The sequence below is a fragment of the Podarcis bocagei genome, assembly GCF_964188305.1.
Source record: "Podarcis bocagei genome assembly, chromosome: 17".
Lineage (NCBI taxonomy): Eukaryota > Metazoa > Chordata > Lepidosauria > Squamata > Lacertidae > Podarcis > Podarcis bocagei.
In genome coordinates, this window is record NC_138143.1 from 22,222,359 (window position 1) to 22,244,484 (window position 22,126).

The 22,126-nt window shown below is 42.5% G+C and overlaps 1 protein-coding gene across 28 annotated transcripts in view; it reads right to left on the reverse strand.

Annotated features, from left to right (window-relative positions):
- The window catches only part of PTPRD (protein tyrosine phosphatase receptor type D), a 1,185,728-nt gene that overhangs the window by 40,413 nt on the left and 1,123,189 nt on the right, over nt 1-22,126 (reverse strand). For all 28 annotated transcript variants that reach the window (XM_081176033.1, XM_081176022.1, XM_081176026.1 and 25 more), the window contains 2 exons: nt 11,319-11,438; nt 9,301-9,455 (listed from right to left, as the gene is read on the reverse strand). In XM_081176033.1, the coding sequence (XP_081032159.1) occupies nt 9,301-9,455; nt 11,319-11,438 (275 nt within the window). The remainder of the gene's footprint in view (nt 1-9,300; nt 9,456-11,318; nt 11,439-22,126) is intronic.

Here is a 22,126-nt window from a genome sequence, read left to right on the forward strand (position 1 = left end):
TCTTATCAAAGAGGAGGGACTGTTTTCTCAGTTATTCACTCACTAGCTGCTAATGGACACCTCATCACAGGAGCTATCTGTTGAAGGGCTACCGATTACTCATTACTACCTCCCATGCTCATCTTGCCACCAAAGGCTGCCCATTCACTAGGTACAGAGGTGCTCCCGATTTCCCTGTCCTGTGCATCACTAGGTCCCTCACAGGGCATAGTGGGAAGCCATAATATGCTCCCTGATTGCAAGCTTCCTGTTCCAGCAGAGTCTTCTGAAAGATGCTTGATGGAGGGGATGCAGTTATGGCGAACTGTACCTATTACTCTGCTCTCTGCCAAGCAGCTTCCAGACGTCAGCCAGAACAAAAATGATGGCAAGCACAAATCCCTTTCTGTGTACTGATTTTTAAAGCTACTGTACCACTGGTGCCGATCTATAAAATTGTAGAGTGTTTCAGTTGTTTCTTGGGGGACAGTAGGATTAGCAGTTAGGGACCCTCCATTTCCCAGTTTGCTACTGAGATTGACTGGGGCAAACAAGAGAAGGGTAGGGAAGGATTCCATGTCGCATTACAGTGGCAATGGGTCTCGTCCGCATCCCATGGAGTATGTGCTATTAAATGCCCCGCAATACAGATTCGAACAGCCGACCTTCCAATCAGCAAGCCCAAGAAGCTCAGTGGTTTAGACCACAGCGCCACCCATGTCCCTATTTACCTTCTACCTATTAAATGCCAATATTCTGCCCTTTGCCTGTCTTTGATGTCAGGAAGTTCAGAGCTCTTACAATACTCTCAATGAGAACATGCAAATATTGTAGTGCTAGGTTAACGCCTGGAGGCAAAAAACGTTCCTCTTTAACGAGGCCTTTGGCTGATTGACATCCAATGCCCTTTTAAAATGGGGGGGCATTGTTTTGGTTTTTATTTTGGTTATGTATTTTGAGTTTTTATATTGTGATTTTATCTTGTGAACCGCCCTAAGACCTGCGGGGATAGGGCACTATACTACTACTACTACTACTACTACTACTACTACTACTAAAGCTCACAGAATTTTATCGTCTGCCCATCAGTAAGTATCCCCTCAAGTAATCAGATATGGTCTGTTTTGATTCAGAACTTGCATTAGCTGTGGTAAAGAGGACAGAGTGTTCAGACCAATACTAAACATCACTCAAGAGATAAGTGCCATTAAGTTCAATGGGACTCGTTTCCTGGACAGCATGTTTATTTATTTTTAATGCACTTTTACAACCATACAATATTCATCCTTATCTATTATCCTCGGACTTCCCAGTCCACCTCTCCATGGCATTCTAGGTAGTCTTTTGTTGGCTGCATAATCTATTATTCCACCCATTTTCATCTCAAATCTTCCTTTATTTAATGTTACCTGCTGCTCATGTGTTCATTCCTACTTGTAAGGTAACTGACTATTATATCCTCTGAGATTCTCTTCACAACACTTCCACTCATCTCTTATCTGTGACTCATCCTTATTTCTTAGTTTCGCAGTCATAGTTACTAATTCTGTGTAGAATTAGAATTTCAAACTGTGATCTAACATCAGGAACTTAGAGGACATGAACAGGCATACTGATGCACACAGTATTTTTAAACAAAGGTGAGAATTCCAGCTGTGGAATTAAATGTTGTGGGGGAGGAGGGAGCCCATTAGGCATAATAGAGGAATAATAAAATATCCCATTTTCTAGAAGGAACAAACAAACAAACAAACAAAGAAATGTGAAACATTTGAATTTAATGTTGTTGACAGACAATCTATTTATTGAGCATTCATTCTGACTTTTTGGCTGGAGGGTATATGACATTGCATCAAGTAATCACTATCCTACGGTTCCTAGTGCATTCCTCAATCACTTTCCTTATAGCAAAAAGTTTGATTTTGGGGGTGATGGGAGGAATGATTTGTAGCTCAAGAGTGCCAAATCAGCTTTAACTGTGCAACCTGGTTTTGCCAGCAAGTGGCTGAATCCCACCTGAAAATAGCAAGAGCACCCTAAGGTTTCCATCTTCTCAGAGTACTGCAACATTTGATGATCACCTTCTACCGGTCAACAATAGAAAGTGTCCTTTCATACTGCATCACGGTGTGGTATGCTGGTTTGACATCAACTGATAGGAAGTGCCTACAGAGGGTGGTGAATACAGCGCAAGATATTATGGGCTGTCCCGTGAATCCGCTGGATGAAATAGCAGAAAAACGTTGCCTCAGGAGAGTGAGGAAAATTCTCAGGGATAATTCACACCCTGGCGGGCACTTTCTTGATCTCCTGCCCTCGGGCAGAAGATATAAAAGCATGATTGGTCACACCAACAGGGTAAAGAACAGCTTCTATCCATGGGCTGTTAGGCTGCTGAATGAAAAGTTAACAACAGGGCAACTGACTTTCGGGTTTAGTGTGTGTGTGTCAGTAAATGGGGGGAATTAAGACTAAGAGAGCAGATATGGGGTGCTCGTGTAATCTCACTGTATACAAGTTGTACAAGTGACAATAAAGTATTTCAATTCAATTTCAATTCTTGTTGTATTTATACTACTCCTACAATTAGATCCCTTACAGTTGAGAAATGTCCACAAAGCACCCCAACAAAGGTTTACAGTCTAAATGATGTGACACATTTAGGGAAAAGGAGCAGGTGAATTTGAAAAAAAAAACACTCAGCAAAGGAGATCAGCAATAAAAGCAAAGACCAGGAAGCTTGGAGGGGAGACAAAGACAAGTCTTAGAAGCTTGTTTGAACACAGTGAAGTAGGACAACTATCAGTGGGAAGAGAATTCCAAAGATAAGAAATGATAACAGAGAAAGGACAAGTAGGAGAAACAGCAGAAGTGAGGTGGCACATACCAGAAGAAAAGAGAATACATTATAGTCAAAGAGATGTGAGATAAGAAGGTACAAATTGAATTAAGTGATTTAAAGATGAGAGATTAAAAATTTGAATATAAAATGGAACATGAACAGAAGTCCATAAAGAGCGACATGATCAAAAGTGGAAGGAACAGGAAAGTAAACATTCATAATGGAAACACTAGAATGGAGATAAAGGAAGGCCAACCAGAAGAACGTTACAATAATCATGCTAAGAAATAAGAGAGGACGAACTCTTGGTTTTAAGGTCAATCTAGGGAAAGAGAGGAACAAACCTCAGACTATTAGAAAGAAGGAAACAGAAATATGAGTGCAGGTGTGAGAAGAGGAAGATAAAATGGAATCTAAAACAGCAGCAAGATTGCAACCTTGAGGAGAAGAACACCATAAAGATTAAGCTAAAAGAAAGAAGAGAGGAGGACACTGGAAACCTCCCTTTCTGGCAGGGACAAATCGTATGTGGGGAGTGAAACAGGCGAGTTCTGCATCTGAAGTATGCTCTTTTTAATAAGTGTATGGGGATGTTAGCTGCACCTTACTTGAATTAGGACCTCAATAAAACATTTAAAACTTCAACCAGGCCTTTGGCTGATTAATGTTCAGCAGCCTTTTAAATGTGTCCATGGGGTTATTGTTTTGCTGTTTTGTTTTAATTATTTACTTGTTTTTATCCTGTATGTTATTCTGTGCACCTGTCCTGAGATCCTATGACGAAGGGTGATATATGAATCAAGTAAATAATGACAACAACAACAACAATAATAATAACTTGACAAGAGAAGACAATTCACAGTTAACGTTTAGAATGACTTCTGAAGTTTATATTGCACAATACACCCATGTTCAATGTATTTACATTAATGAGCTTACATGTTGTTCTGCACTTAAATATCTCAGGTTCCCCACTGTACATATGGCATAAAAACTGAAAAATTACACCTTCACTTCCATGTTATTTGCCAGGAAACCTGATCAAAGAAATTTTATTGTATTATTCAGTATTTATAGTATTGTGTATATACTTTCTTGTTCAAACTATGGGATTTGCTGTTTAAAAAAGTAAAGTGAGGCTCTATTTTTGTATGTTTTAATTACTGTAAACTTTTACATGTAAAAAGGAGTGTTGGGTGAGGAAATGAATGAACTGGCATAAAAATGTGTGTGTACGGGGGAGAGCAATTTCATAACCATATGACGTAATTGGAGGTATGTCATGTTGTAATAATGGAAAGCATCTGTATAAAATGTGAATATCCCATAGCTGGCTGAAATTTATCTTTAGCATATCTCAAGGTGAGAGTATGTTCCTTAAATCCATAATTCACATTTTTCAAAGCTGCCCACCTGCCTTCTTTCTGTTACTCGTTTTATGGACATTAGCAATGTATCTGAACACTTCATTAAATTACATGTCTCTTCAAGGATTGCCCACTAGTGCTCTGTTGCAGAAACACAGAGCATAAAGGCCTGTTTCTATACAAAGCTTCTGGGTAACATTATTGAAGCAATTGCTAAGACTTCTGTGAAGTTCTCAAAACAAAACAAAAAGGCTTCCAGATGCCCTCTGGTGCTATTCTGCTATGATCTGATGAGCACCTGTTTGCCAGCAATAATCCGACTTCAAACGCAACCGTGTGCTTTTCCTGCTATCAATAGACCACATGTTACACTCTGTCTATCACAGATTCATAGAATTAAAGCCTGAATTTCAAACAATAAGTGCTCATTAAAAGGATATTTAATTTTACAAATGAAAGCAGATCAGCATGGAGGCAATGGTTGGACTGTGATATTGCTAAATTGCTCTGGAATAGGCAGAATATTATGCAGAGGTAGAAATGGATAACTAAATGAGGCATTTATAAGTTATTCATTAGAACCAGCTCTGCTGTTTGGCAAATGGGACCAATGGCCATGACATTCTACTTCTAGAAGGTATAAATAAGTGCCAGCTGGGAAGTTGACTGTTACTGCCATTATGATGATTAAAGCACTATCAGCATATGTAGTGCTCTATGGAATGACAAAAACAGGCTCCTACACCGATGGCCTAACAATCTGGAATCTGTGGTATTCTAAAGTTAAACTACTGTTGTGATTCTTAGAAACTCAAAGCAAAACCCAAAATCCTTGCGTATGCATGCATTATTTGTTAGCAGTAAGACCTCTGCCATTTATGGGTACAGCAAAAATTGCTTTGAGATTTTCTCATTTCTTTTTTGCAGGCCCAGCACATCTGAGCTGCCAAGAGAAGATGCATGGATTGCAGGCTAAGGGTTAAAACCGTTTAAATGCAACTGTGCAATTAAAGGCATTGTTTTCATTTTGTTTTCCTGCAGATGAGTGTTAGCTAGTTCCAAGCTGCTTTTGCTTTTGTTCCTAGGAGTTTGGCATGCTGAATCTGGTAGGTCACAATCAAGAGGAAGTTGGTTATGTCTCAAGTCCTATTGAAATCAATGGGGGAAGACAATCACAACTAACACATCCCATTGATTTAAATAGGGCTTAAGTGCACCTCTTTGGATTGCTGCCATAATATATAATTGGAGTACACAGTCTATAGAAAATTTCAAGGGAATAGATTATGGAGGGCCAATCACAAGCTCTCAGTGGAAACTTAATTGCCTACATCGTCAGTTAAGAAAACAATTCACCCAGTACTTTATCACTGTTGCTTAACAGAACTGTTTATTTTTATCCTTATTTTTTAGCTAAGCTGTATAAAAGCTTTTTTGGCACTCATGAAAATTACATCCAGTTTTCACTTCAAGTCTTTCAGTTGCAGCTCTTAAATTCATACATGAAAACTTATTTGAGAGATGTTTATGATTATGTTTTTCATAAATCTACCATCAACACCGTTTGTTCAGCTCTGGAAACAAAAACAATAAAGAAGGAAACACGGAGGAGGTCTCCATAAAACAAACTCGTTTCAGTTATTAGGGAAACGAGGAACAAGAGAACAGGTCTTGCACTCATTGTTTTCCTCAGAAGAAAGTTCTGCTGTGTTTACTGTGACTGACTGAGTCAGTATGTATGCATTGGATTGCACCCCAAGAAAGAACAAAAGGGAAACTAAAAAGTACAGTGGTCAAATTCTGTGGACTTAAAGGACAGTGGGGCAGAAAAAGTGAAAAAAATAAATCCAGGGCTTCCTTTGTCTCCCAGTTGCTGAAGAACAAAGAGTTGGCAAAGAGTTCTTTCCAAAGGCTTCAATGCTTAGGTTACTGTGGTGGGTATGCAAATTGCTGCCTGAAGGCATTTCAGGCAATACACACGGCTAATCCAAAATACACAGACAGCTAAGGCAAGTGCTCTAGCTTCAAAAGCTTTGGAAATTGCTCTGACACTGTCACACCCTTTTGCTATCCTGTATATATGGAGTATATATGTATATACTGTATATATGGGACGTGGGTGGCGCTGTGGGTTAAACCACAGAGCCTAGGACTTGCTGATCAGACGGTTGGCGGTACGAATCCCCGCCACAGGGTGAGCTCCCATTGTTTGGGTACAGCTCCTGCCAACCTAGCAGTTCGAAAGCACGTCAAAGAGCAAGTAGATAAATAGGTACCACTCTGGTGGAAAGGTAAACAGTGTTTCCATGCGCTGCTCTGGTTTGCCAGAAGCGGCTTAGTCATGATGGCTAATAAAGCGAGATGAGCGCCACAACCCCAGAGGCAGCCACGACTGGAGCTAATGGTCATGGGTCCCTTTACCTATATATGGAGTGCTCGGAGATGGGTATAGTACCTCTGGTGGGGGACATTTTGTTCTTCTTCTGGGTTAGTTTGTCTACCTTTGGTCCCCATCCTGCACTCAGCTCAGCTCTCATCTGTGGCTCCTAGAAGCTGTCAACATGCAACAGTGGACACACACTGGGAACAGCTTCAGCTGGCCGGCTAAACCAGGTGAGGGTAGCCAATTGGTCTCAAACCCTCAGTAAATTAAGAACTTCCCCTGCATGTGAAGACAGGCCCCAGAGGGTTGAATGGACGAGACCAATAGTTGGCCCACTGGTCAAGAAGGCGGTTTCTGCACATTCTGTAGCGGGAAGTGAGGGGTAGGTGGGGTTCGCCCAGCTGGGAAGGTAGCCCATCCAGGAGATCCTAAACCTCTGCTGCCTTGTGGGATATATTCGAGAGAAGAAAAAGCTACGGAGCAAATTCTACCCAAATCTGGAGTGGGGTTCCTAAGATACTCTCAGTATCTGATGGTGCCAGGGTGGGAGGAAAGGCAGGAACAGTGAAGGAGGTGGGACTTGCAGCTACCATTGTGGAGATGGATAAGAGAAGAAGAAGAAGAAGAAGAAGAAGAAGAAGAAGAAGAAGAAGAAGAGGAGGAGGAGGAGGAGTAGTTTGGATTTGATATCCCGCTTTATCACTACCCAAAGGAGTCTCAAAGGGGCTAACAGTCTCCTTTCCCTTCCTCCCCCAAAACAAACACTCTGTGAGGTGAGTGGGGCTGAGAGATTTCAGAAAAGTGTGACTAGCCCAAGGTCACCCAGCAGCTGCATGTGGAGGAGCAGGGAAGCGAACCCAGTTCACCAGATTACGAGTCCACTGCTCTTAACCACACCACCACACTGGCTGAGGAAGCTCCCTTTCCACGATCCTTGCCTGCAAATTTTCCCACTCACGGCAGAGGCCCCCACATTCTGCTAGAACTCTCTCCCAGGTCCTTGGCCAATATTCCATCTGCATCATCCTGACCTGGCCAGCCCGTGGCAGCCTCAAGGTTAAAATACACCTGAGGGACTGTCTCCTCTAATGCCATCTTGCCTGGGGCCAAATATCAAAAGGAGATGTCCTTCTCTGTGTCCTACCTCAGGTTACATGAGGTTGACAACAAGAAGCTATAAGGCTTTCTCAGTATGGTGTGGGTTACTTTGCTCCTTGAAGTGTGAGTGGCCACCTTTCTTTCTGCCTTTTGCTTGTTGGTGAAGACATTTTTTTATAATAAAAAAATCCATCAGGCTTTGCCTATTTATTTTATTTAAATGCTATGTTTTATCTGTCTGTGTATCTGCCTGGTCTCTGCCTGTGTTGGATTTTTAATGCATTTCTATTGATACGATATTGCAGTTTTAAATCGTTGTAAATTGCCTTGAGTAGTGCATAGGAACTAGAAGCACGGGGCAGAATTTCTGTTTTTTTTATAAATAAACAAATTATCAGCAGATTCTTTCCATTTAGAACTGTTCAAAATTGCTTATCCGATTGCCTCACATTTCAGGTAAAACAAATTAGGGATATAAATTGAAATTACTTGAAGTGTAGCGTATGTAAATAGGTAATAAGAAACTTCCTTTCACAATGAAATCAATGGATTTGCAAGATCACCAGAACAGTTGCAGTTTCGTGCTTCTCAGGTATATCTTTTCAACTTGGTAGGTACCCAACCTTTTGAACAATTGGGTTCTTCTGCCTTCGGAGATTCAGCTATTTGAGCTGTATGTCGAGCAAAATGCTAGCGATCGCAAGGTCCAGGCACACATCATCTTTCCCATAAATGTTCCCAGAGTATCTCAACGCAACCAATAAATATTATCACATAATAGTATAGCTAGTATGAGGGGAGGCTCTGTGCACTTATGGTGCTGGACTCATGAGAGCTCAAGAACACCCCTGAAACTGGCAACCAGAATTGGGGGAAACATGCAAGTAAACCACACTTGGAGATCCCTATAAGAAGGATTACAAATATACTTGAGTATATATATGGAAATTCTGCTTGGGTGGATTCTGTATCCCTAGTTCTAAGTCAGGGGTAAGCAAACTTTTTCAGCAGGGGGCTGGTCCACTGTCCCTCAGACCTTGTGGGGGGCCGGACTATATTTTGAAGGAAAAAAATAACGAATTCCTATGCCCCACAAATAACCCAGAAATGCATTTTAAATAAAAGGACACATTCTACCCATGTAAAAATACACTGATTCCTGGACCGTCCGCAGGCCAGATTTAGAAGGCGATTGGGCTGGATCCGGCCCCCGGGCCTTAGTTTGCCTACCCATGTTCTAAGCGCACCTCCCAGGAATAAGTGTGCATATGGCTGCACCTTGGGGTAGTCTATTTGGATTTTATTTTGTACATTTTCCTTCAAACAAGCCCCATTTGCATTAACACATTTTTTTAAGAACCTCCCCTAAGCTTTCAAAATAGTTTACCATGTAGAAAAAGGGGCTGTTGCTTGAAAACAACCCTCACTGTGTTCTAAAGCTCCTTTACAGCTTGTGGAGCTAGTTTCATGCTTGTTTAGACTACAACCATCATGTATTCAGTTAATCAGAACTTCCAGAGAATGGGGAAAATGCAAATGAAATGCTATGTACAATGCCAAATTATGAGCCATTGGCTTACGACATTAACATGTCACTTGCAAGTGTTTGTGACAGTGAAGCCTGCGCTTACCTGCAGTGAACAAGCATTGGCCCAGCATCGGGAGGATTACAGGTTTTGACTCGTCGTAAGAAAGCTAGGAATGGCGTCGGATGTTCTGGAACTCCATGGTCAGGCCAGGCAGTGAACTGGAACTGCCTCACTTCTCTCTTCTCACTCGAGCCGTTCTGCCAGAGAAGAATGTTGGTTGGAATGACTGCCCAATGTCACAACAGCGCTCCGGAATGGAGCAAAGGCATATTTGCCACATCGCCATGAGTCTTAAAGAAAGTTCCATTTAAAGGCAGGATACAATATCATCTCGCAAGCTGAGTCTGTGGCTACTCTAGAACTGTGGCACCTATTTAATAGTGAGTGTATTGGATTTATCTCCTGCCCATCTAGCAGTTCGAAAGCACATCAAAGTGCAAGTAGATAAATAGGTACCGCTCCGGCGGGAAGGTAAACGGCGTTTCCATGCGCTGCTCTGGTTCGCCACAAGAGGCTTAGTCATGCTGGCCACATGGCCTGGAAGCTGTACGCTGGCTCCCTCGGCCAGTAAAGTGAGATGAGCACTGCAACTGGACCTAACGGTCAGGGGTCCCTTTACCTTTTTATTGGATTTATCACAGTAATGAACTTCTCAGTGATGGTGCTGGAAAGGGCAGACACAGCACTGTTATTCACTACTACTGCAGAGAAGCAGTATGGGAACTATTGTGTAGCCAGCCCAACATTCAGAATGCATGACTCAAGCCAGAGGTTTTCAACCTTTTTGAGTCCACGACTCCCTTGGCCAACTACATTCGTTCTGCGGCACCCCTGTGGGGCTCAGGAGTCGAGTTATGTCACCCCTTGCCTGCAGAGCTGGCAGCCTCTCACCCTTTTTCAAACACCTTCCGTTGTGCAGTGTTCCCTCAGCTTCCTCTCCTCTCCCCTCTCCTTGGGAGTCCTCTGGGCAGCCGTTGCTGCCACCCCTGGTCTCTGAGCTGGGGCCTGGGACTTCTCTGTCCATTCCCAAGAGCAAGGGCTGCCGGACTGGGTGGCTGGACTCCCTCGTCCGCTTGCTTCTTTACTCTGAGGCTGCCTCAGCTACTGGCGGCCTGCAAGCGCTGGCCAGCCCCAGAGGCCCCATTTGCCTGCTGAGCTTGTAGCCAGGGTGACTGCAATGAACAGCTGTGCAAGCCTTTAGGAGGCAGAGACGTGAGAGGGCATCAGAGGAGGGAGGGAAGAAAAGAGGAACAGAAGCCAATGTTGCCCACGGCACCCCTGGCCATCATTCAAGGCACCCCTGAGTACCATGGAACACTAGTTGAAAACCACTGGCTTTAAAACTAAAGGAACTGGCTGTAAGTTAGATTGGAAAATAAATATTCAAATAATTAAAAGCTTAATATAGAAAGGAGGAGGAACTGTTTACTAGGGCCATGGAGGGAAGAAAGACAACGTGTAAAAGATTTCAGAGTTCTGATATGGCTTGAATGTCAATAAATGTTTTATAGTTGTAAAGATGTTTGATAACGCCAAGGAATTTTATGGTACCCCCTCCCCCGGCACTTTGCAGGCTTTGGATAGGAAACTGGGTGAGCATTTAATTCTAGGGAATCTTGCTGCTGCAAGGAACTAGACCAGGGGTCAGTAAACTTTTTCAGCAGGGGGGCGGTTCACTGTCCCTCAGACCTTATGGGGGGCTGGACTATATCGGAGGGGGGATGAACAAATTCCTATGCCTCACAAATAACCCAGAGATGCATTTTAAATAAAAGGACACATTCTACTCATCTAAAAACACCAAGCAAGCCCCACAAATAACCCAGAGATACATTTTAAATAAAAGGACACATTCTATTCATGTAAAAACACACTGATTCCTGGACCGTCCGCAGGCCAGATTTAGAAGGCGATTGGGCCAGACCTGGCCCCCGAGCCTTAGTTTGCCTACCCATGAACTAGACTGTATGGCCCCATGTAATCCAGTTATATTGTTATAAACAACCATGACCCTCTCTCGCCACCCAAAAATATCTGATGCATACACAACGAAGAATTACCTTGTAAAGTGCAAATGTTCTAACACAGTACGTTGCCAATTCTACAGTGTCCAACAAGGTCACCTGGATCAGTCCATATGTTTCAGTTCCTCTGCTCGGCCAATACTGATCACATTTCACCTGCAAAAAGCATTTTAGGCAGAAATATATTCACTTTTTAAGTAGCACGAATCACGTTTCTCACAGCTGAAAACTAATGGAAACAGGCTGACAAGAATATTACTATGTTGGGATAGGAGACACCCCCACAGCATGTGGTCTAGTTGCTGTGGAAATGATCCAGATCATCCAGAAGGACGACGAGATGATGGTGCACTTGGGGAACACAATATAAACAAGCTTCCTGAGCGCTCAGCATGCCGAATGGGACAATGGGACCTTGAGCCTTTATGCTGCAGATTTTATAGGGGGTGTTTCACGGAAAAGTAGCGTCATCAGTAATGCTTGATGTGTGCCACTTGGTGGACCAGATGGTGTGCATCAGCACAGCTACAAAACAGATCGAGTCAGGAAGAGGATTCATGAAACTGTGTTGTCTGATAAAAGAAACTGCTTCCTGTTCCACCTCTCTCATCCTCAGCATGGTATGTATGCACAGTAAGAACAAGGAATTCTTCAATAATATGACAAGAGGGCTGCATGTTTTTCCTTTGGGATGGAACTGATCTTCAAGTGACCTGCTTTTCTCCAGTTCCAGAATAAGAGATTCTCTTTTCTGTCCTTTTTTTGCTCAGACATCCGGGGGGGGGGGCATAAAACAAACAAACCAAAATCCTAAGCCAGTGAAAGCAAAGAAGGGAAATAGCTTCCTTTTCACCTCTGCCAACTGATGCAAGTGAAGTAATGGCAGGGAGAAGGCAGTATAAGTGGTTGCTCTCTCCATGTGGTCAGCATGGCTCAAGGAAGGAGAAGGAAGGACTCCATAGCAGAATGGGGCATTGTTGGGCCTAGCCAGTGGCGGCACTGGAGTTTTTGAATTTTGTAAAGGGAGCCTTCTGTTCCCTTTCCCTCATGTTTATTATTATTATTTTCTGCTGCTCATAAAGTGACTAGGTGCACAACCAAAACCTAGTGCTGGTGAGATCCAACTACAGTCATACCTTGGGAGTCGAATGGAATCCATTCCAGAAGTCCATTCGACTTCCAAAATGTTTGGAAACCAAAGCGCGGCTTCTGATTGGCTGCAAGAAGCTTCTGCAGCCAATCAGAAGCCGCGGAAGCCCTGTTGGACATTCAGGTTCCAAAGAACGTTTGCAAACCGGAACACTCACTTTGCGGCGTTTGGGAGCCAAGACGTCTGAGTACCAAGGCGTTCGGGATCCAAGGTACGGCTGTACTGGCCGTTTTAATTTGCATTGAAGTATGTTTAGATATAAATTAACATATGCAAATTTGTGTCATGGGCTTGTGCCCTCAGTCCTTTCTGTACCTCACAATGCCTCTGCTTGCGGTGGCTGCCTGACCCAATGGCCTCTATAGCTGAGGCTCTATAGATGCCGTGTCTCGTGATGTGGTTTGAACCAGCAGCAAGTGCTACTTGCAAATTACAATTTCAAATCCAGGTCTTACGTTACACCCACTCACATTTGTCTCATAGTGCTGCAGAATACCGTATTTTTCGCTCCATAAGACGCACCTAGATTTTAGAGGAGGAAGGGGAAAAGCCCCGTTTTTTTGAGGATCAGCTCAAAGTTGTCGAGCTTACTTTGCAAAGGGGAAAAAATCCTGTTTTTATGGGGTTCAACTCACAGTTCTACAGCTTCTTTCCAGACAGATAATCTAACCAGCCAGTCACATGTCGGTGGGGAAACAAACAGCCTCTGTCTGCAGAACATTCAACAATGGAGGTCTGGGCAAGGGGGCAGGACTGGAAAGGGAGCCAGCGATCAACCAACCACACATTCGCTCCATAAGACGCACAGACATTTCCCCTTCCTTTTTAGGAGGAAAAAAGTGTGTCTTATAGAGCAAAAAATACAGTATATCAGATGAAACCATGATCATTGACATCCAAACATAAATACTGGTTTCCGAAGTAAGCGGTTTGAAAAATTTAAACTTTGCTACAAACAGAAAAGCAGTGCTACGAGACTGGATTTCTTTGATCCAGGATGTTTAGAATGAACTATGCCAGAAACTACACAAAAATGTAATTTTGTTTTGAGGGTTTTCCTTTCTTTAATGAAACATGTCGTGGCTTTAGAGTGCCAAGTCTTTGATCTATAAGAGTTCACAGAAAGAGATTATTTATCAGATTTTAAAGGGCACTCCATGTCTCAGTGTAACAGAAAAATGAGTGAGAGAAAGAAGACAGTGCAAGATTGAGGGGCAAAGGTGAGTGACAGGTGGGGATTGTCCGATGAGGAGACGTTGAGTTATAGGAGTCAGCTGGAAAAGATCTGGTTTAAAACACTCGTGGTAAAGGAGTGACAAACATGTCAGGTCAGTTTATTAGGTAGAAACATTATTTCCCACTCTTTACTGAAAGAATGCAAATTCCTCGTTCTTATGTTTCCCAAACATATGGTTCAAATACTTGAAGTGTTCTGGTTTGGGTGGATTCCAGGGTAATATAGATCTCACTTCACATTCTTACCATTGCTATGCACAGTCAAGCATAGTTAAGGTGAGCTTAATTACTCTTTACTGCAGTGTTTGATAAGTTTGTGGTGAGCCTGGACCAAGTGACTTGGCTTGACTTCTAGACGCATAGTCACTTTGGCTTATCCAGTGTCCTCTAGGGACATGGCCTTGTGCTGGAGGTCACACTTTCTATCTGCCCAGGCTTTGTAATTATTTAAGACTGTATGCTGGTGTTCTATCTTATTTTATTGCTCTGCTATGTTTGTTTGTTTCTTCATTATTAATTCTTTTTAAATCTATGCTTTTATTATTTTACTGTAAGCAACTCTGAGAATTACCTGACAACTGCTTCCTGGTAACAGGAAAACCCAGGAGTTTACTAAGCCCATATGGGCCACATTACAAGGCTTATGTGTTGGATTATGTGTTGGAATTTGCGGGTTTCAATTTACACATATCTATCTCAAAACTAAAAGCCATGGTTTTCCCAGTAGTGATGTATGGAAGTGAGAGCTGGACCATAAAGAAGGCTGATCGCCGAAGAATTGATGCTTTTGAATTATGGTGCTGGAGGAGACTCTTGAGAGTCCCATGGACTGCAAGAAGATTAAACTTCTCCATTCTGAAGGAAATCAGCCCTGGGTGCTCACTGGAAGGACAGATCGTGAAGCTGAGGCTCCAATACTTTGGCCACCTCAAGAGAAGAGAAGACTCCCTGGAAAATACCCTGATGTTGGGAAAGATTGAGGGCACAAGGAGAAGGGGACGACAGAGGACGAGATGGTTGGACAGTGTTCTCGAAGCTACAAACATGAGTCTGACCAAACTGTGGGAGGCAGTGGAAGACAGGAGTGCCTGGCGTGCTCTGGTCCATGCAGTCACGAAGAGTCAGACACGACTAAACAACTAAACAACAATAATCTCAAAACTATTGATTTTGTATTTAGTTTTGACCTCTGGGAGGTGCGTAGAAAGAAATGCCACGGTACACCTGCATCAACACAACAGGGTGCTTTCATCTGCCCCAGCTGCAACTAAACATGTCTCTCTCATATTGGTCTCTACAGCCACAGCAGGCACTGTAACTCTCCAACGGTTTGACTTCACAGCAGAAGGAGCACTTTTCCATTGTCTCCTGAGACAGATGGGCGCCAACCAACCAAATTTCCAGTCAAGCTTTGTTCTTGAGCTCCAAAGGAAATCATCCAGCCATTTGGTATGAGGACAGACTGAAGCTAGCATTATTACTTAGTAGTTTTGTTTCCAAAGGGGGTAAAGCTCAGTAACAAACAGGCACATTCTAAAGATAAGAAAGATCTGAGAAGTATTCTGAGGAGCTGGTTGCTAGTGGAAGAAATAAGACTGTGCTGAAAGAGCCTTAGATGGAATGGCCTCAGTGGGAGGACTAGGTGCCTTGGCTATGTATCTTTGGTAGGAAGTTTCACCACCTCATAGACAATAGTGCAGATAATCCAGAAGCACTGCTTAACAACATCCTCTGAAATTCAGCTAGAAGCAGTATCAACTACGCTAGAGTAAGAGCAGATCATTTTAACAAGGCAGCTGTAAAGCTGAGGTCAAAGGTTGCAAATAATAATAATAATCATAATCATAATAAAAATAAAAATAATAATATATTATTTATACCCAGCCCATCTGGCTCAGTTTCCCCAGGCACTATGGGCAGCTTCCAACAAAATATTAAAATACAGTGGTCTGTTAAACATTAAAAGCTTCCCTAAACAGGACTGCCTTCAGATGTCTTCTAAAAGTCTGGTAGTTGTTCATCTCTTTGACATCTGATGGGAAGGTGTTCCACAAGGCGGGGGCCACTACTGAGAAGGCCCTATGCCTGGTTCCCTGTAACCTCACTTCTCGCAGTGAGGGAACCGCCAGAAGGCCCTCAGTGCTGGACCTCAGTGTCCAGGCAGAATGATGGGGGTGGAGACGCTCCTTCAGGTATACTGGACCGAGGCCGTTTAAGGCTTTAAAGGTCAGCACCAACACTTTGAACTGTGCTCGGAAACATACTGGGAGCCAAAGCATGAAAGGCATAAAAGGTGCAGTCTCATGGTTTCCTTTTTATACGAGACATAATAGAAGACTCCTGTATGCTTCCATATGCAGAAATGACACAGTCCACTGGCTGAAATGAAAGCTGTAGAGCTAGTAAACACTGAATGACGTCTTTCCCACTAAGAATGGAGGCGGGCACCATTTCAAACCTGGTGAGTTTAAAAATATACATCTATTACCAAGTAATATTCAGGAACCTTCACACTCCAGCGAATCACAGGTGTGAAAAAATACCGTCCCACCTTTTATCAGTGACACTAAAGGAGGCAAATTTCCATATTTTAAAAAAATAAAAAAACAACAAAATCAATGAATACGATACTTGATAGTGAATTGTAGAGAGAAAATTTTGCAGTAAAAAGGTCTTTTCTTGCTTAATAACAACCAAAACAACTCTTGTGGGGTAGTAAGTAATAAGCAAGGCTTTATTTGGCTTCTTTTCTTCAGCACCTTGGAGAGCTCCCTAGCAGTATGGGGACTAAGACGTTCTTCCCTCCCTTCCAGAACTCCTTGAGCGTATTTTCAAACTGTGAACCTGCTTCAGAAGACCTGCCAATATTGTAAGGGTAAAATACTGATCTCCTACCCTGTAGTTTTAATTTGTGCTGACGTATTTGGCATTTAGCATGGCATTTATTTTGAAGATTCTGCTTGATAGACTTCTCCGTGCATGCTTATTAATTAATTAATGGCATGATGGTCCTACCAGTACAGAAATGGGAGTAGAAAATTAACCTACAGAATTATTTGGCGTAACAGCAGCACAAGATAGGTGTCAGGTTAAAAACAATTATACCATCTTTGACTGCCAACTGGGCTGCACAGCCATAATTTTGCTGCTGTTTGTAATGGCATTCGTGCAGAGTGCCAAATGATCAACTTGCCTCACTGCGGCTAGATTAGACATAAACTTGCAGACATCCACAAGCCTAATATAGGTGGTTTGCAGATTTAGGAAGAAGAAGAAGAAGAAGAAGAAGAAGAAGAAGAAGAAGAAGAAGAAGAGGAGGAGGAGGAGGAGGAGGAGTTTGGATTTGATATCCCGCTTTATCACTACCCGAAGGAGTCTCAAAGCGGCTAACATTCTCCTTTCCCTTCCTCCCCCACAACAAACACTCTGTGAGGTGAGTGGGGCTGAGAGACTTCAGAGAAGGGTGACTAGCCCAAGGTCACCCAGCAGCTGCATGTGGAGGAGCAGAGATGCGAACCCGGTTCACCAGATTACGAGTCTACTGCTCTTAACCACTACACCACAAGAATGCCGTATACTGGGATAGCTCAGTTGGTACCGCTGGAGCCTCTTAATTTCAGTTCAAGCCCCTCATTGGACAAATGATTCCAGCATTGAAGAGGGTTGACCTAGATGATCCTCACGGTCGCTTCCAACTCTACAATTCTATGATTCAGTGATGCGGTCTGAATTTCTTGAAATGATACTTATAATAGAATTTTGATTTTAAAGCATTCTTTGATTTGGGCAAAGTCATAAGTGAAAGGCAGTATTCCTAGAAAGAAAGTAAGAAAAAAATACCAGTGAAAGAAATAATAATAACTTGGGAGGAATCTAAAAGACACTTCAAATAATGGTTGCTTTGAAAGTTACATGAATAATAGTTAAGATAATTAGTTTTCAATATTCTAACTTTCTGGGTAGTTTGCAATTCTATATCTGAGCAGCATTTCCTGTGACTTCAGCAGTAAGAGCCCACCCAGAATGCATGTCCTCTAGCTTCGTCTTCTAGTTGGTACCTATTTCCATCAATGAGAATGTAAGTGGAAAAAGAAGACCCCCCCCCCATAAATTCCCACTTAAACATAAATTCCAAACAGTACCTGATGTCACATGACAAACTACTTTTGGAATGGAAAGAAGTTCCAAAAACTCCTTTGCTGTATTGTTTTTGGCGCCTGCTAAAACCTTCTTTGTTTCGGCACGCCTACCCAGGCATGCTTTTTGAATGTGCAATTCTCGCACATGATTTCACTGTTGAATAGTTGCTTTTTAAAAACTGCTGGTTTTTTAAATAGTTTTTTAAACATGTTAACATGTTTGCTTTGATCTGTATTTTTAATTTACTATTTTAGCTTGTCCTTTGTAAAGCACTCAGAGGTCTTTTTTGGGCAAGCAGTGCATACATTTGGTTAAATAAATCAGTCAGTCATTTTGCAGTAAATGATAGCTGAGGTGGAGGCATTTACAGTCAGCTGTTCAAAGAAATAAGGAAAACTGAGCTAGCACAAGACTACTTCCTGGTCTACAAGTTACAGATTTTTGTTGCCGGTATGGTGATATTCAAAAAGCCCGTCTTTGTAAGCACTGTCAAGATCAAAAAGAGCAAACCAGACAGGCTCTCTTGCTTTCAGGCACCCATTCCAAAGGAAATAGAAGAACACAGAACAAGTTCTATGGCATCACAGGGACCTTTGAGTAATCTTCCATTCCTGAGGGCAGGCGCATTTGCAGGAGGTTAGCATCTTTTTTGTGTTCCTTTTAGCACCATTGCCACCACCTGGGCTGAAAGATGGCAAGCGTATTGGGTTCCAACCCTTTTGGCAAAGCTAGGATGGTGGAAAGGAAGGGCTGTGATGGGGACGGGAGAGGGCCTAGGGACCCGTTGATGTCCAAAGACCAACAAAACCATGCAACCAGCCCTGGATCTAAGGCAATGCTGTGATATGTAATAACCGGTTTCAATTAATAAACAGTTTCTATTCTATGTAGGAGCTTAAGACTACTCTTTGTCACCAAAGTAGATATTGGCACATGTTTGCTTCCGATTCATGAAAGGATTTTGCATTTGATTTTGCATCCAAGAGAACATGTTTGCCCCAGCCAGGGCTGCATGCACACAGCTGAATACAATAAACTAGAATCCCACCAATCAACTGGTTGGTGGGAAAGGACTAGCAGGGTAGGGTACAGTATTAACTCAGCCTCACATATCTCCTCCTGGAGAACAGAACGTTCAATACCTTATCCAGGCTGGATATGATGTCAGAAGCCTGATTCTTTGAGCCTTGCTCCCAAATGGATCAAGGAGTTTGGCTCAATGGCATATCAATAGCATAAGGAAACTGGGTGAACAACTGTAATTGAGAATATATATTAATAAAGCCTTTGTCGCATAAAAAAAAATAAAATCAAGAACAGAATGACTCTGTTGAAAGTCAATAATTTACTAGCTAGCTACAAAGCCACGACATGTCTTCCTCAAAACAATTTATTTAGTGGGCAACAGAAAATGCTATTTTTGAAGAATAACATTTTAGCTTTATTCCAAACTGCCTCCACCCTCCGCCGGCTGCCCAGAGCAATTTAAATTTTAGATTGTCTAAATAATGCAGCATGGAAACAATCTGAAACCACAACGGGTCTGCAAGTTGAAAGAAATGAACCAAAAAAAGGATGTAACAGTACATATGGAAATTCTGTAGAAATGAATCCTACCACAAGTCACACACACACACACACACACACACACACACACACACACACACACACATATATATATATATAATATTAATGCTTTGAATTGCTTTATGTATTCCTGTCTGTAACTGCCAGCTGCTATTTCTAATCTCTGGTTTCCACCGCTTAAGATTTCCCTTTCGTTTCATACAAACGAAACTCATGCATGTAATAAATATGTTATCAACATTCTTCCATGCACCACAGTGTGCATAATCCTTTTTGATATATATTATGTGCGTGATAGCAAAGCAATAGGACTGACTTTCTCTGAGGTCTGGATTAGGTCAGGTGAGATTCGGGAGATGACATTTAAAGTGAAAACAATAAAGTGTGAAGGGTTATAAATGAAAGAGCTCCTTTGCCCTGCAGCTTCCCCCAAGGCAAACAAATGAATAACTAATTCACTGTAACATCTTCATTCAATGTGCTCAGCTGTTGAATATGTAAGTTCTCAAAGCTGAGGTTAGTCAGACATCTAACACATGCTAATGAACCAACTAAGTTTGCTTCTGCCAGTGCTTCCCTCCCACCCCTTAAAAAGAAAAAAAAAAATCCCTTTATCTATGCAGAGCAGGTTAGAAACGCTCAAGCACAGCTGCAGGACTAAGCAACAGGAAAGCAAGTAAACAAAAAATAAGGATGGAAGGTAGGAAGGAGATGAGGTCCCACAGCAGAATGCTCTTGCCTTCCAGATAAAATAATTATCAAGTCTGCCACAGCACAGGAGGAAAAATTATTCACTCTCTTGCTCTCCGTCTCACAAGCACCATAAAATACAGAAACCAAAGAACAACAACACAACTGGTATCTCAGTTGCTTTTTAAAAAAATAATAATACTGTAGTATATTTTCATCTCATTTGGGCTACATTAATCTGTTTTCTGGTATTAAAAGTGCAATAAATGTTATTGTGCAATAAATGTTATTGTATCTTCGTTACCAATCCCCCCACCAGCTATGTTTGCCGCGTCTCCCTGTATTTTTTTCTCCTGCCAGGCAATAAAAACAGGGCATTTGTTGAACCCTGGTGGACCTCAATGTATGGTCAGCGGTTGTGTTGAGTCACAAACTGCACAGGCAGTATATTGTTGCAAGTGACTTTCCAGGGTTCTGGGCTTTAACCCGAGTTTGTTTTCCTTGAAATGAGGGACAGCAGAGACTGAGGTGTCTTCACGATATATGGTTTATTTACACATATCCAACCTGAGCCTACGATGGAGGGGCTCACACCAAGAGGGTCTTGCTTGCCTTGGATTCCTGCAGAAATCAGGCATGGCTTTGTCTTACAGGCTTCACCCTGCAGCCTTGCTTCCAGCTTACACACACCTCTCCCAACTCTGGCCTTTGTCTTTCTCACTACCAGTGAGCTGAAAGAGGGGAGACCATCTGTTTGCCATCTGGCACAGAGCCACCTTAATGGCCCATACTTAGAGGACCATTATCTCAACAGGAAGCTAGCCTGGCTGTTTTACCAATTGAATCTGTGCTGGATCCAGGAATTAGTAGGGGGATCAGGCATACAGCCTGCCCTCCCCCAACTCATAACAATATCCTATCATCAGTATCAGCTCCTAAGATGCTCCACCAGTGGTTAGTGTTGTCCATCACTACTCTTTTCTTCTGCCATAAGGCATTTCTTATCCCCCACAGAGGACCTTAAGGTCCATGAATAACTAAGTTTAGAGGTCCCGGGCCTTAAGGAAGTCAGACTATCCTCCACCAGGGCCAGGGCCTTTTCAGTGATGGCTCCGACCTGGTGGAATGCTCTGTCCCATGAGACTAGGGCCCTTCAGGATTTAACCTCCTTCTGTAAGGCCTGTAAGACAGAGCTATTCCACCTGGCCTTTAATTTGAATTCAGCCTGGTCTTTTATTTCTCTTTTCTTCCCTTCCCTTCCCTTCCCCTCCCCTTTTATGCAGATTAGCTGCTCTGAGAACCCACAGCTAATTCTCCCCTGGCCTCCTCCCTGACCCAAGTAGGACTAATTCAGCCAGCTAGCCCTGGTAATTATCTAATGTTTATTTCCCCTAAATTGATTTCTGAACTTTGAATTTTATTGTTATTCATGTTTTTATACTGTATTTTATGCTGCTTTTGCAATTAAGTGTTTTAAATTTGTTGTTAGCCACCCTGAGCCTCGTTTTTGAACCAGGAAGGTCAGGGTATAAATAAAAAATTATTATTATTATTATTATTTATGTCTTTGATTTGAGGCAAGGGCCAGTGCTGGAAGCAGTCGCAGGCACATTCTGAGCACTCTTGAAGCATTGCGAGTGTTTTCTTCGAATGGACACGGTGATCCAACCTTTTTCAGGGCAAGCAGTGAGATGCCTCTGCCTGCCTAAGTAGACACTTACTCACAAGGTTTGTATGGTTCACTCACCAAAACACATACTTAGCAGGCCTGCACAGTTGGTGCCAATCAAGTTGAATGCACCCCATCAGTCATTATTCTAGCTTGCAGTGCCCTTGATTTTGCAGGGGGGGAAACCACATATTTTTGGAGACCTTGGTGGGCTGGATTTTGCTTGCTGGATCACAGCCTATGGAGTCCTGCCTTCAGGGGAATCAGGAAAGAGCCGTAACTTTTACTGCCCTTGCAGGAAACTGCTCTGAAATAAGCCACTGTGGTTTAAACATATGGGCTATCGCTGATCTAGTGATGTATGGAAGTTAG